This window comes from Platichthys flesus, chromosome 4, assembly GCF_949316205.1.
Source record: "Platichthys flesus chromosome 4, fPlaFle2.1, whole genome shotgun sequence".
NCBI lineage: Eukaryota > Metazoa > Chordata > Actinopteri > Pleuronectiformes > Pleuronectidae > Platichthys > Platichthys flesus.
In genome coordinates, this window is record NC_084948.1 from 17261413 (window position 1) to 17276280 (window position 14868).

Here is a 14868-nt window from a genome sequence, read left to right on the forward strand (position 1 = left end):
AAACTCACAATGCACGTATGACAACGTTGTTGTCATACGTGCATTGTGAGTTTTGATGTATCCGTTAAAGCAATTGAAGGCGGCACTGCTCACGCTGGATTTAGGTGGTCCAATTTTTTCCTCATTCTTAAACACCTTAAGTGTCAAATAAATGTTTTCACGAATGAATATGAATCCTTTACAGAGTGCTATTTCTTTAATAGACTGTTAAATGTTTTAGGGGTCTCATATAGATGCACATCTATATTCTGTGTATCCTTACTGTGCTTCCACGTATGTGCAGAAAGATCAAATCTCCTGCACACTTGAATGTGCTCTTTAGTGTTTCTCTTGTTATTTGAGACTCCATCAGTTTGAACTCCCTCATCACTTTTGTCTCAGTTATGGCTCAACACTGCCTCTCTGTGGTAAATGATACATAGGACACACGGACGAGCTCAAACAAATCCCTGATTCTCATCAACAGAGCGGATGAACATTATGTGTTGCAATAACTTTAGGAAGGCGTAAAAGGTAACTTTTTTACATTGAAGAAACACATATATAAGGTGAGTGTAATGAAAACAGGAAGGATTTCCACATTGCACAATGGATTCTGCATTTGAATATTAAATAACAGATGTAACTATTTATTTGTTCATAATGCACCTTTAATGAATTAAGACATTAACATCAAAAGAACAATGAACAGGTCAAGTTGATAGATATGGGTTTTTTATCATTTTAAACAGTTTTGGAAAGCTGACACACACCCAACAAGTAGATCATAATTGCATATTTAGTAACCTGTGCAACTTTGCAAACACCGTAACTTCTGGATCTGTTGAGAATACAACGCGATGACAGAAGGTGTTCTTGAATGTGAAGTGGTATTTTCACACAAATTGCCGGCTGTCAACATGAAACAACTAATGGTGTTGCTGTGGAGGCGTGAGCTGAGACACAAGCCCACATAGAGCTGCAGTACAGCTGCAGCAGGGTCCTGTATTCCAACCAAATTTGAAAAAGCTTCCATGGTGTGACACGCAGGCATCCCAAATAAGGCTGGCAGCTGTTAGTGCCTATCTGAGGTTTTTGCTGCATCGACTTTGGGGACATGCAGGGCAAACTCTCTACATTTAGGTGAAAAGTAAAAGATTTGTCTCTAATGCTGTGTGTTAGCAATATGTTGGAGAATTAACAGGTCACGTAAGTGATCTATTTTCCTTTATGTGAATATTCCTGCATGCTGCATAATTACAATTTACCTTTTTAATATTTTTTTTTTTTTTTTAAATCAGACACTCCATTGTCTTGTATCCTTCATCATAATTCCAATGGTTAGAACAGTTCTGATATTATATGTATGGATCCAACTCTCTGATGCAGGAGGCTAATATTTCTTATTTCTGGTGTTTCGTTCCCTTTGCCAGACTGGGCCCCATTGATTGTCCCCCAGAGGAATTGGGGCATTGACCTCATTCCAGAGCCCCAGCTACATTCCAGTCAACAACCACCACGGACAATAAAACTGTTTCTTCTCCCATTCACACAAAGCTCATAAAGATGAAAGCCCGTCTCTGGAAACACTGGTTTCCTCACTTGCTGTTCTAAGTGATTTTGAGTCTCTATCAAGTGAACGATTACTGTGCTTACATGTCACACTTTCCACAGTGGCAGGTTTTTGAAAAATGTAATAATTATATAGCAGACAGGAGTTTTCCGACACCAAGAACTCAATCGTGCAGCCAGAAACGTGCACAGAGAGGACAGTCCTAACAACGATGAGGACTGTGATGAGCACTCAAACATTAAAGCATCAGAGAAACAAATGCCTCTAGATGTGACCAGAAATAGACAATTGCTTTAAAAGGGAGTCTCCTGATGCTGTTAATGCATTGTGTCAGAATAATTACTAGACTTCATTGTGCATGACACCTGTTAATAAAGCCTACTACAGTGCACAAGGTGTTGATTGAAGGGAGGACTGGACGCTTCAAGTTATTTTGGTCCGATGGCTCACAGATGGGATTTTCCGTGTCCAGATTCTGAGTGCTGTGGATGCCACAGTGCCATGCCTCAGAGGATGACACACACTTGCAGCACAATGCTGTCATTGATTAAACGCTCTCTCTCTTTATCTGCCTTTGCACGATAAATCGGCCCAAGGCTCCAGTCTTTCTTCTGAGGTTATCTCAGATGTTCAACTCCCAACTTCCGAAGTGCACTGTGAGACAGAAAGTAGTTAGGAGTTAGACTGTGTTGTTTTTAAAACTTTTAATGGTAAACATGATTGTTTAACAGAAATATGCTGGACGGTGTCTTTTCAACATACTTACCATCCCATGTTGTTTCATCACAGGTGGAACGTTATAATACATACACAGGAAAAATACATTTTGGAATTAGAATTTGACTACGGAAAAAGAACTAAGGCTGCAGTTATCGATTCATCAATTTGTTTGTCTTGTTGAAGTAATAAGTAAAGATTCAGAAGAGGTTAAAAGGGCATCTTCCAACATTTATATTGGTTAAATTGAAAACAGACCACTAAATGCACTAAAAAACAAATAAATAAAAACTAAACTGACTTGAAATGTATAAAACAAAAATGTTGAATAAATCCCAAAACAAAGACTTTTGATTGAGAACTAAATGTAAAGGTATTCACCCTAACATTTAGGAGAATGCAAATAGAAACCAGAATTAAAGAACAATATGGTAGTGAACTTGGTCTTGGCCTGTAGGTTTCCCCTTGCTCTCTTCCAATCAGGAGGATGCATGCAACATAGTCACTATGCCTGTAGCTTTGGGAGGAAGTGGTTGCTCAATTCCATGGCATGAAGCAGTCGCACCAGGTGCACAGTCGCTCATCTGTGCTCTGTTGTTGAGAGTCCTGTGAATCTAGTTTGTTTGGCAGTGAGCAAAATCATCTCCTCGATTGAGAGAAGTAAGAAGTTAATTGGCACTGATTGCGGCATTGTGTAGCCAGCGATGGAGGATATTAGATATGGATACAATTATTTATAATTCAAAAGCCAAAGGAAAAACATCATTAGGAAGCTAAACTAAGATGAGACGAGTTGAAAAAAAATTGATTTATTCGCAGAGAAAAGAAGGACGATTCCAGTTATAATACAAGACAATACACTATTGGATGATTGTCACAAATCTATTAGTCCTATTCTGTTTCTCAACTCAATGAATGAACCAATTAACATTGAAATCTGCTTTGCTGTAGCAACCAGGATGCATGTTGAAGATGAGATGATGATCCAAGAGCATGAAAAGGATCTTTATAAGAGGCTTTATGTTTTGAATGAATGGGGCCTACGAGTAGAAACTAATAGAAAAAAGCAAAGTCATCCCTAAATCACAAACATATGAGGTCCTGGGGAAAACAATGTACAGGTCTCGATTTGTTCAGTTATCGTCTGGTTCTTTCCCATTGTGAAGAGAAACATGCTGGTTAGTAAGTCTCCATGGAACATATCTTTTGTTATCGTATGTAGGTTCGAAAGAAGATTAAGCTAATTTGTAGCATGTATGGTTTGCATATAAGAAGTAAAGTAAAGACGAAAAAGTCCATATGGGCTGCACATTGGAATGTGCATGACGTAATGGAATAATGGAAATATCCAGCCAACAACTAAAGTGGCTCTAATGACTTCAAGCTGTTTCATCAAAATGATCCGAGCAGATTTAGTTTCCGTTGGTTGAAGTGAAGTTAAAACACACGACAACCATGAGGCTCTTCTGGCTCCTCAGAGCAGTTTGTGTGTAATCTTGGAATTTGAAGTCACCCCACATACATTAAATCTACTCTACCCATTAAAACCTAAGTATCAGGAGACCCAACCAAAACCATAAACATTCTCTCAGTGTCGGGAAGCCATTAGTCCTGCTCAGCCCCCTTAAACCACACCCACGAAGGATAAAGCAGCATGGGCTGCAACCCCCCTCCAACCATTCAATCCAGACACAGGCTGATGAAGTAGAACTTCTATCTACTTCAGGACAAACAAAGAGAAAAATATGGAAGCAGGCAGGAGCCAATCAGTCGCTCCATCCTACCTGGGATGGTCCATCTTCAACACTTTGTGCTGTTGTCTGCCAATTGGGATTGCTGCAATCGTCTGCTCTTGTAGGGTAGGTGACTTTTCCTAATTACCAAACTTAACTTTTCTTCTGTTTCTGATTTACATTCTAAAAGATGCCTCAAAATCAATAACAATACAAACTGCTTTTTTAAAATCATTTTAAAAACCTTGGTTATTATTTTTTTTTTAAGGCACAAAATGCAAATACTGCAGGAGAATCTGCCATAGCTCAGGATGCATCGAGGACAGCCAAGATCCTTAATGTCATCGGGCTTGTGTGTGGCATCATTTTGCTCATCATTATCATCGCCTTCAAAACCACTCAGAAGTAGTGAAGGGGCTTCGAAGACGTCGGAATCTCAGCAAGCCTTTCGTCTGCACATTGAGTTCCCTTCCCCCCACATGTAGGACCCCTAAAAAGAACCAGATGTCCATGTATTGCGCCTGTTTTGAAGACATCCTGGAAAGATCCATGCTGTTGTTCTGGTGTTGAAACATGCATGATTTGTGTACGGAGACAACTGTTTCCTTTTTTTATATAATGGAATGATTATATTTTGTTGTTTCTTGTTATATATATATGAAATAAACTCACAAACAACTTTTTTGTGATCTGTGATTATGAGAGCTAAAGACATAAATGTAAAAAAGTTCACTGGCTACTATACTGGAAGATACATACCAAGTTTGCTTTTGTCTCACGTGTCCATTTACTTTAAATCATAGGAAATTACTGATGATGTAAAGAAAAATCAAAAAATCCTGGGCTGAGAAACAAGGGTACATCGATGCTTAATTTCAAGGTGAAATTCCAAATAATTAAAAGTATAACAGCTAGGAAGTATAGAATTCCTCATAGTCATATCATTAACCTTGAGAATCTACATTTGTATGTATCTACCAAACAGTAACAAAACGATCTGAAAGTAATTTGTGCATGAGCTACGATTGACATCCTGTTTGCCACATCTAAACCACACTGGGTTTCGTTAGTTGGGGTTCGCTACATGTTTTCATCCAATCTGCTCTTTCCCTTCTCTCTCTCGGGCCTCTGAGCTCCTCTCTCTCAAAAGTCCCTCGAGATGCGAGAGCAGAGATTTCTCCCTGTGCCTCCGCTGAAGTTAATAAGCAAAGCAAATAACACAATGAACAAAGAAGCCTCTATGTGAACGATAAGAAGACAGGGTTATTTCATAGTTACTGAAAATATTCGGTTCTTACATCTTCAAGGAGCAGTCCTGGGTTTGGTTTGTGAAGCCTGTGAAGGAGGGAGGCATGGTGAAAGTTGGACAGAGTCCCATGGGAGACTCCTGAAGGGACCTGTTGGTCTTGATACCCCACAAACAAATTGGCTTCCTGTCCTGAGGGACACAGACCCCAGAGTCTAGCGTTAAACAGCTCCCCCAGGCCTGCCTGCAGAACCTGGGATGTAAAGTCAAACAGACCAACCACATTTGAATTAAAGCCAAGCCAAAGTAAACCAAATTAATAGTTCATACTTCAGCTTTATTTTTTTGTGGACATAAAAAAACGAGTTCTTGTCTGTACCTTGAAGAAAAGCCTCTGGAAGGCGGGACTGGAGTCCGAGCTCATGTCTTTAACTTTGACATGGGCCAGACAGTGGAGCAGCAGCAGAGAGAAGCCTCCAACTGACTGGAGCCTCTGGCGACGGACAAAGAGCAGCTCCTCTGCTTCCTGTCAACAGAGCGGTCATTCACACGGTACTCTGAGCAAGTCATGCAAAACATATTTTCAAAGTTGCTCCTTTGCTTTGGTTGTGTGGATCCCTCTGAAGTCTGATGGAATGTGAATCAGCAGAGGTGAACCCCAGAGACAGGATTTGAATCCCTGAACTCATGCAGAAAAACAGGAGGGGGGGGGGGGGGGGGGGGGGGGCGAGCAGAGAAGGAATCTTTTGTGTCCAGAGAGCAGCGGGGCTGAAGAAGATGTGGAACAAAAGCTTTCACTGGTTGGATCTGTTCACTGAATAACCCCTTGTATTTCCCCTGAGGCCCTTTCAGGGTGTACACAGCAAACGGACGCAGAAAGCTGAGGCGTTGCTGGAGCGGTGTCTCGTGTCCTGATTAAGTTGGTTCAGTTTTCATTTTCTGTAGTTTTGATTATTTGAGTATTTGTCTGCATTATCTCTCATGTCATCACTGTCACGGAACTTATCATTTGCAGTTATTCTTCTCACGGCAGGTCAATTACAGCAGCAAATCAGCACATTCAAATGCAACAACTACTTGCAACTAAAAGTCCTGCTCTTAAAATGTTAATGAAATAAACACACAACATCTGCACATATAGTATTAAATGAAAAGGAAGTCATTGATGTTGTTACAACAATTAATGATACTACACTTACATGCTGCTTACCTTGCTCTGTATGTTATAAGCCGGTCCAATATATTAACCACTTATAGTAGCTATAGCTGTCAGATACATTTAGTCTTTGTCTCCAGCTGTGAAGTGGAAGTAGCATCAACTGAATATAATACAATGTTATATAACATCCAATGACAACAAATACACTAAAGACTCTTACTTCTTCTGGATCTATACCACAAACTGCACAGAGAGCGGGCCAGGATCTGCAAAGCTCTACGTTCTCATGCACAATTCTGTTTCAGCAGAGAGCAGGGAATCCTATAACCACACATTCACAGAGGCAATGGATATTTCACAGATGTTCTTGACGTTCTCTCCATGGAATTCAGTGGGAGTGGGATCGGACAGTCTCAAATGAACAGCAGTGTTTTACAACTTTTACCGAGTTGTTTTTCTGTTAACTATCTGTGGCCAGCCTGCTGACCGCCTGTGACACTGAGGACAGCCTTGACTTCACTTTATTGCCCAACTCATTTACACTGGCACTGGACTATGTACCAGTATGTTGTTGTTTATACTTATGGTAAATTAACTGTATTTACATCTGTCCGATCGACAAATTAAGGTGCTTTACAATACAAATCACATTCACCCATTCACATTCTTTTTCATTGCACACCATTCACATACTGCTGGCACAACCAGGCAATTTGGAGTTCAGCTTCCTGCCCAGGGACACTTCAGCCAACTGACTGAAGGAGCCCGGGATTAATTATCTGTTTGGTAGACGAACCGCTCTACCCCCTGAGCCACAGCCACTCTTATGTTAACACACACTTGACCAATTGGAACAAAATGTAGAGAATTGACGCCTTCTCAGATAATTTGTACCTGATAAAAGAAGGAATTTCTGAAGGCGTTGTTCAAGTAGTTGTTGTTCGGCAGACTGGCAGTTATCTGAAGGGAAATAGCTGGAGTCTGTTGGAAAAGAAATACAACAACCTGAGTAATTCTTGTCAAAGTATGCCAAAGTAACATAAACTCATCAAAAAATATTGAAATGCAACTTTGTCTATTCACTTCAACAATAAAGAATAATTAATAAATAAAAGTGTTTTTGACAGTAAACGATATCAACAAGAAAATGCATCAAAGAAAGGGGGTAAAAGTCTTTTTTAGATGAGTCTTAGGGACACAGTTTATGTTAAAAGTGTTCCTGCTGCTGAATTAGGCCTCAGAGGCTCACATGAAATTAAGATTTAAACGTTAATCAGGAGGCCAGGCCACTCAACGCTTCAGAATTAAACAATAAAAGCAATTTTGAAAGATAAATAGAAAAAAAACAAGTTGATAAATCAGAGTGAAACTTTGTCACCAACCAGTTGAAGGCTGTGTAATGTTTGCATCAAGAAGAGTCCATGTTGGTAGACCAGGAACTCTCGGGGGTTGAGGACTGACGGGTCCACAGGGATCAGCTCTCCCTCACATTCCCACTGAGCATCAAGGATATCGACGAAGCTGTTGCCTCCGTCTGCGCAAAACACAGAGAACAACTATTTCCAACAAGCCCTTAATACTGCAGTCTATTGATTGCTGCAAAAGCTCTTCACCTTTTAGCAAAAGTAAAAAAATAGGACACCTGCATTATTCATGTAGAACCAAAGACCATTTAGCTGCTGTTTCACCGAGATGCAGTAGGTTAGGTTGTCCACATCAAGCTCACTTTTGAAAATTCATCCCAAACATTTTCACGACATTTCACTTGAAACCACAATGTGAAACTCATGGTAGCAACTGGCTAAAGGTCATGGGGCTCCCCATGAATAACTGTACAAAACTGCATGAAGTATCACTGAAGTAAATATAAGTAATACAAACTTTACTAAATCATGAAGCCAAACAAACTAGCAGACGTTCCAACACGTGGGGTTCAGGAAACATCTCAAGGTTCCGGAATGTGAGGGACTGATGTACATCTACATCTAAATAATCACTATGTTGTTATCGGCCCTTTTTCACGAAATTAGACCATCACATAATGGGGCACTTATTCAGTATTCATGAATATACTTCAAAAATATTTGATTGAAGTTTTCTGCAGGTAGAGTTTGTAGTGGAAATCTATCTCGAAAGATGTGACATAAAGAGTTTCTCAGACCAGTGTTGTCCTTGAGTCTTTATTGTGAGCTCTACAGAGGGTAACACACATTCAGCAGCAACGCTCAGAGTGCAACCAAGAATAGTTCAAAAGGAAGGTTTTCTTTTTGCTCAGTGGGGTTTTCATTTAGAGTTTGATTCTGTGAGGAAAATATCTCTTAGATGTGAATGATGCTTGAGAGTTTATGAACAGCTTCTTTTTTTTTTATGTTACCAAACTCTACTACTCCACCTGACTTACCGCTGAGCTCTCCTCTCAGAAGCCCCGCCCCGCCGGCCCAGCCCCTCAGCTGCAGCTCTACGACTTTCAGCTGCTGGAACAGAGGAGAGAACTCCAGCAGCCTGGTCCACTCCTCCTCTGAGGCATAAAATGAATATACATGGGTAAAGTTTCCATGACTCACTACATGCAGTGCTCCGACGGTGCACGTATATGAAATCACAGCGTTACCTGGGACTGTGGGGACAGAGATGTGTGTGGGCTGAGCGGACTCTTTCACAGGACGGTTCTCTGTTGGGAAATAAGTTGAAATGACTCATTATCGACGAGGGAAAAGTTTGATGTTTTGTGATCTAATCAGTGTGAAACTATGGCCAGTAGACAGTCAGTTTGTTCCACTGAGAACTTGACGCATTCTCCAATTTTACTCGTAGTCTGAGTTTTCTTATGGGTTGAAACATACTTTACAAATGGACCAGATCTGTTGTAGGAGTCACATGAAATTCATTTAATTTTCATAGTAAATTTGATTAGTTTGATGCAATTATTTACAAAATATTCAGTTTACCAAGTAACTTCTCACATTATCTATAGTTAGAAGAGTTTGCAGAAGTGACGAGCCACACTCATGCAAACTCAACGTACAGACGAAAGTAAGACAAATATCAGATGAGAATTTGAAAATATTCTGGCATGAGGTCCAGTGACTGTACAACTCACAAAAGAATTTGGTTTGTCACTTTCGTTTACTCTGTTCATAAGCTGAAGTTACAGAAACAGAGGATACCTGATCTCCTCTGTTTCCAGTCTTCAGTTTCATATTCCAGATTCACACATAAGTAGCACATAAGAGTGGCGTCTATTTTCTCACTCAACACTCAGCAAAGAGAATATGAATATTTTCCTTGGAATTAGTTAAAAATCACACAGCATATCTCACGATGTGAGAGGAAGTGAATGCATATTCCTGGATGTACCCCATTGTGTGGATCTGTGCAGGAATTTACTTTGGCTCTTTTTTGGCCTGTGTCCTCTCCGTCCAGCAGGTTTCTGTCGATGTCAGTTCTGTAAATTTTGCTTAATCCTGCTGACTGACAAATAAACAGACAGAGGCTAAAACAGAACCTCCCTGCTGGACTCATTTCAGAGGTATGCTTTGCTATTAAGCCCGAAGCCTGGATGATTGATTCCCTCTATGTGCATGTGTAAATATCTGTGTCTCTCCCCAGACTTCTATTGCCAGACTTAAGCAGGGAAAATGCATTATTCTCGCTTACGTACTGTAGTGTAGACGAGCACGGCACAGTTCAACAGTGTGAAAGGGGCGTGTCACATTCACAGATTTAATTTCTGCTCACCCTGGGAATGGACGCCCGAACAGGCGGTGTGTGTCTGTGAGTTGTGTGTTGGTGCCGAGCCAGCTGGCATACCATTGTCCTGGGGCTGAGCTACACTAACAGGCTCCCTCAGAGACTGGGTGGAGATTCCTTTGGAAACACAGATTATTAGAGACACTGAAAACTACGTGAGCCAGACATCAAACCAAGTATCTCCTTGAGCGGCCGTGAGAATTTGTCTAAACAAAGATGATTCTCAAAAGAGCCAGGACACATTATGTTGAGGGACTTAAGAGACATGGAAAGATTTGACGGAGACATGAATGATTTTAAACCTACCCCAGTGGTGAATGTAAGCTCTGTAACCTTTACATATTCAATCTAAGTTTTGGCACATGCAACTTGATTGTCAAAATTATAATAGTCATGATCTCCTTCTACTCCATCTCTAGTCTCCAGAGACGATAAAGAAGCAGAACTTAGAGAAACAACAACATCCCGACTCTAAGACACATCTGGGGTTTTTTAACTCAAAGACACACAAACTGTTTTATTTGTACAAACACGGTGTCAGTTTCCATCCACTCTGCTCTAATCTTGGTGCATTTTAACCACCAGCTGACATCCCAGTATTTCTAGACATAGGAGGCTCTCTCCACACACATGTTATCACAAGGGTTGAGCGGCTTTGGAAGTGCATACCTTTCACCACAGGCACGGAGGCAGTCCAGACCCTGGAGGCTATCTCCAGCCCGTATGGCGGTTTAACTGATAAACCTGAAACATGCCAGAAAGCAATCTTAAAGAAAGAGCCTAGTAGTATTCTATGTTTGAGACCACAGCAAAGAACGTATTGATCCTACAAACAATCCTGCCCCATTGTTTTGTTTCATAAATCTATTAAAAACACATAAATAAGACTCAGTGACTGGACCCCTAACTACCATGGATATGGGCTCCTATGGCATATTCCTACGGCACAGCTTTTTGGTTAAGCTTTTTTAATGAATTGATCGATGTACAGCGTATGCAACAATTATTTTTGATCTTTGGAAGAAACAGAAGTACTTCATTGCTTTGTTAGAAATATAAAAGTATATTATAAAACCAGCGTTATCCTTTAACCACAAGATCGGATTGTTAAATCCAGTGAGAAGATCAAAACAGAACAACATATTGATCATACAAACAGGTATTTTTCTCACACCCTAATTTACTGGCAAAGCGGCTCCATTGTTTTCACTAAATATCCCAAAATATATTGAAAACACATCAACAATCCTCTGTGCTGCAGAGATTGACATGGCCCTTCTTTTATATGCATGGGCGCGAGTTTATTTTGAGTCAATCCCATTTACCCTGTCCTGCTGCCAGAGATACTCACTGCAAACCACCAGTGGCTTATTCCTATGGAAGAATTGTTCTACATTGTTAAATAAATTGAACTGTATACTGTCGGTTTTGTTGACGATAAGAAAAAATGTATAAATAAACCAGCCTTTAACCATGATACCAGACTGTTTCGGTAAAGATAATAGTGTTAGATGCAGGAATCCAGAGTGGAGCTCAGAGTGAGGAGACGTGTGTGGCAGGATAGAACGAGATCATAGATTGCAAATCAAAACTCAGCACAGTGAGAAGCATGACATTTGTATCACTGTGAAATGCATGCCATTTTCATTTGTGCTTTAGAACAATACTGTATATCACAATATTTACATCTACTGCAGCATAATTGAAAAGATGATAGACCTGTTACTGACTCTCTACCTGAGACGTGATGATTGCAGGTGTTGGGGGAAAAGCTGGCTGACTGTTTTTCTTCGAGCAGCTGGTTCAGTCTCTCCAGCAGAGGCAGAGCCTTCTGCTGAAGCAAACCCATGACCTTAGTCGGCCTCTTCCGGGTGCACTGGACCAGACCATAGTCCTTGTACCAGAAGTTACCACACAGCACCGCCTAGACAGTTACCAAGAGAGAAGGAGCTCAAAATCACACAGAGATAATCAAAACAAACATTTTTACAGCCCTCTTAAATCTCGCTCTGGCCGTTGAGTTTAGGTCTAAACGAACTCGATGGGATGAAAGTAAAGCCAAGACAAGCTCTGGCACGTCTTTATATATATATATTTATAATTCAGTGTCATTTATTGAGCGGGTCTGTCCGCGCAGTGACCTGAGCGGTGTCGGCACGCAGCTGACAGAGGTGTCTGACAAAGTGCAGAGCGACGAGAGCGGCCTCCAACTCCGTCTGTCTGGAGCAGCACTGCTCCCACAGCTCTCTCTGACTCAGCTCTCTGTCCTGCAGGACACATGGACACAGAGGACCCAAGACATTTATACTCACATTTAGAAAAACAAAGTCACAATGTGCATCCCAGAGCTCCGAACTAAGAGCTCTAGACTTTCCAAAGACGATGGTATTGCACACTCTTACCTACTATAGGGCTGTTTATGGGCGGTATATGCAAACTCGACGCAGGAAGATCTCGTATGAACCTTGCTGTGATGTGTCAGAACTAACCACTGTTCCACCGTGCCATCCTCATATAAGTCGCTATGGCTTATTGTTATGATCGATATCAAATTATAGCATTTTTTCAGCTTTAAAGACAGATTTTTCCTCCTGAGTGGAGTTGTGTTATTAATCGTGTCTTTGTGGACAGAGAATGAAACAAGACAGATCTAAGGTAGATCATTCAATCCAATTATGTGTTCTACCTCCTCACTGTGCTTGCACCATGCATGTACAATATATTGATACATATTGATTTTATGTCTTACTGCTGTTGATGACAATAACACTGCAATATTGTTTTATCGCCCAGCCCTAGTAAAGCATCACACCAGATGTATGTACATGTAAAACAGAGAATAAGCCACAGTCCCACATATGAACCACAAAGCCAATATTCTGACCACAGCATGCAGAGTTGTGGCCCAGTCTCCTCCCTGTGTCCACTTTTCCTGCTCTTGCTGCAGCTGCTCCACACACACATCCACCTTATCGAGCCCCGACACCAGCTCCGACTGCCAGACGCTCTGCTGATCCCACTCCTCCTCATCACCTACACACGGAGAGGGAGAGACGCACAAAGACATGCTGCCAATCCAAATAAAACACCCAACACCGACATTATGTTAATTACTGTGGAACTGAAGGACCAGGAGATGCTGGCACGAGATTGCTTCTTTTGGAGAGCGATGAATGTAACCACAGCTCAGGTCATGACAGCAATTTCCCTTCATGCTCTTCACTCTGCCAATTTGGCAGACGCAGTTTATACCCTGCGTGAGGATGTGTAGTACATGTGGAGGCAGCATGAGAGCCAGGTGGGAGTTCTGAGCGGCTCTCCTCTGGGCCTCAGCCTGCGATGACTCCTGCAGCTCTGCAGCTGCTTCCCTCAGTTGCCTCCCTGACCACTGGAGCTGCTGCGGAGTACACATTCACAGTGAAGAAGGTGAAAAGTGGAGGCGCAGCTTTGCATGCTGACACAGAGACAGACACAGATAACCAATGGAATGAACACAGCCAATTGAAACGTACATGCACACACTCATAATTGGCGATACGGTTAATTATAACTTAGCAAACACCTAAAAAAACATTTCATCGTCCAGCTTTCTTGTCGTGCGCCCACAGGATATGAAAAGCTTTTCTGCATTACTCTCCCCCTTCCCACTCGCCTCCAGCATTCACATATCCCATTCATCAGCTCCACATGCTCAACACATGTTCTCAGAGGCTATGACTGTCCTCTAAGTAGAGACCATGTGAGATAGATTCAACCAAAACAGCAAACTCCACCTGCTGACCTGAGACGATTTCACTTCTGTGACTCTGACGAGATACTGGAGAAGAGCTGCGTCCAGATCAGACAGGATGTCTTCCTCACGCTGCCTCTGATGCTGCCAGTACGTGTTCCGCACACACACCTCCCTCTGCAGAGCCTCCACCTGGAAGCAACGAGAGGAAGATCCATAAAATCCCAGCGATGAGCTTCCATCTCGTTTATCAAGTTCACAAATCTCCCTCCAGCTGAAAACAACAGGAAGAGATTTGAATCACTTTTATTCTCACTGGTCACATTAAAGATGACTTGTACCATAATGGAAGCATTTCTCTAAAGTACTGCCCCCACCTGCAAACCATCAGTTTGATCTGCCATCGTTAACCAGTAGGAAGCTGTAACAGGGAGAATGTGATTCCTGGACACATCCAGTCTGGCTCCAACCACTGGTACCAACGTCCCTGTCACTGGGTCCACAGTCTGAGAGCCATAACGGATCGCCACCAGGCCTATAAAGACCCAGATGAACTTCTTTAATACCCTATTGTTCAAAAGAACTTTAAAAGGGGATTTAAGTGCGTCAGCTGAACAGTAATCTGACGGTACCTTTTCCATCCGGGTCCTCCATGGTCCCTGCCAAGGGTACAGTAACCCCAGAGACCAAGTTGGTGTGACATCCCAGCACAGGCACACTGAGACCAGATCCCATGGGGTCAGGATACTCCATCCCCAGCAGGGCTGTCACACCCACATCGGAGCCTGACAGAAGCATCTCCCCTGGGTCCAACGAGAACAGGAAAGAAGAAGCAGAATCAAAGAATAATTCATATGAAAAGGTGCTCAAATATTTTTTTTTCCCCGATATGTATTCCTGAACTTTTCTTGGTCCAATTTTGTTGGACACGAACCAAGGATAAAAGACAAATTTTGTGCACATCCAGGAAAAGCGTTTGGG

The 14868-nt window shown here is 41.7% G+C and overlaps 1 protein-coding gene and 1 long non-coding RNA gene across 9 annotated transcripts in view; one reads left to right on the forward strand and one right to left on the reverse strand.

Annotated features, from left to right (window-relative positions):
- Positions 1 to 14868, forward strand: part of LOC133952233 (uncharacterized) — a 71288-nt gene that overhangs the window by 55042 nt on the left and 1378 nt on the right. The gene's annotated exons all lie outside the window — the stretch shown is intronic.
- Positions 629 to 14868, reverse strand: part of si:dkey-103g5.4 (uncharacterized) — a 28513-nt gene continuing 14273 nt past the window's right edge. For 3 of the 8 annotated variants that reach the window (XM_062386587.1, XM_062386594.1, XM_062386595.1), the window contains 16 exons: positions 14520 to 14690; positions 14265 to 14422; positions 13939 to 14079; positions 13410 to 13554; positions 13042 to 13190; positions 12299 to 12424; positions 11895 to 12081; positions 10827 to 10901; positions 10146 to 10274; positions 9019 to 9078; positions 8809 to 8925; positions 7790 to 7941; positions 7302 to 7388; positions 5628 to 5774; positions 5301 to 5501; positions 3063 to 5194 (listed from right to left, as the gene is read on the reverse strand). In XM_062386587.1, coding sequence (XP_062242571.1) covers positions 5093 to 5194; positions 5301 to 5501; positions 5628 to 5774; positions 7302 to 7388; positions 7790 to 7941; positions 8809 to 8925; positions 9019 to 9078; positions 10146 to 10274; positions 10827 to 10901; positions 11895 to 12081; positions 12299 to 12424; positions 13042 to 13190; positions 13410 to 13554; positions 13939 to 14079; positions 14265 to 14422; positions 14520 to 14690 — 2147 coding nt within the window. In that variant the 3' untranslated portion in view covers positions 3063 to 5092. Of the gene's footprint in view, positions 2207 to 3062; positions 5195 to 5300; positions 5502 to 5627; positions 5775 to 7301; positions 7389 to 7789; positions 7942 to 8808; positions 8926 to 9018; positions 9079 to 10145; positions 10275 to 10826; positions 10902 to 11894; positions 12082 to 12298; positions 12425 to 13041; positions 13191 to 13409; positions 13555 to 13938; positions 14080 to 14264; positions 14423 to 14519; positions 14691 to 14868 lie in introns of those variants that run through there. The other 5 variants (XM_062386591.1, XM_062386589.1, XM_062386590.1 and 2 more) reach the window with 5 other exon arrangements.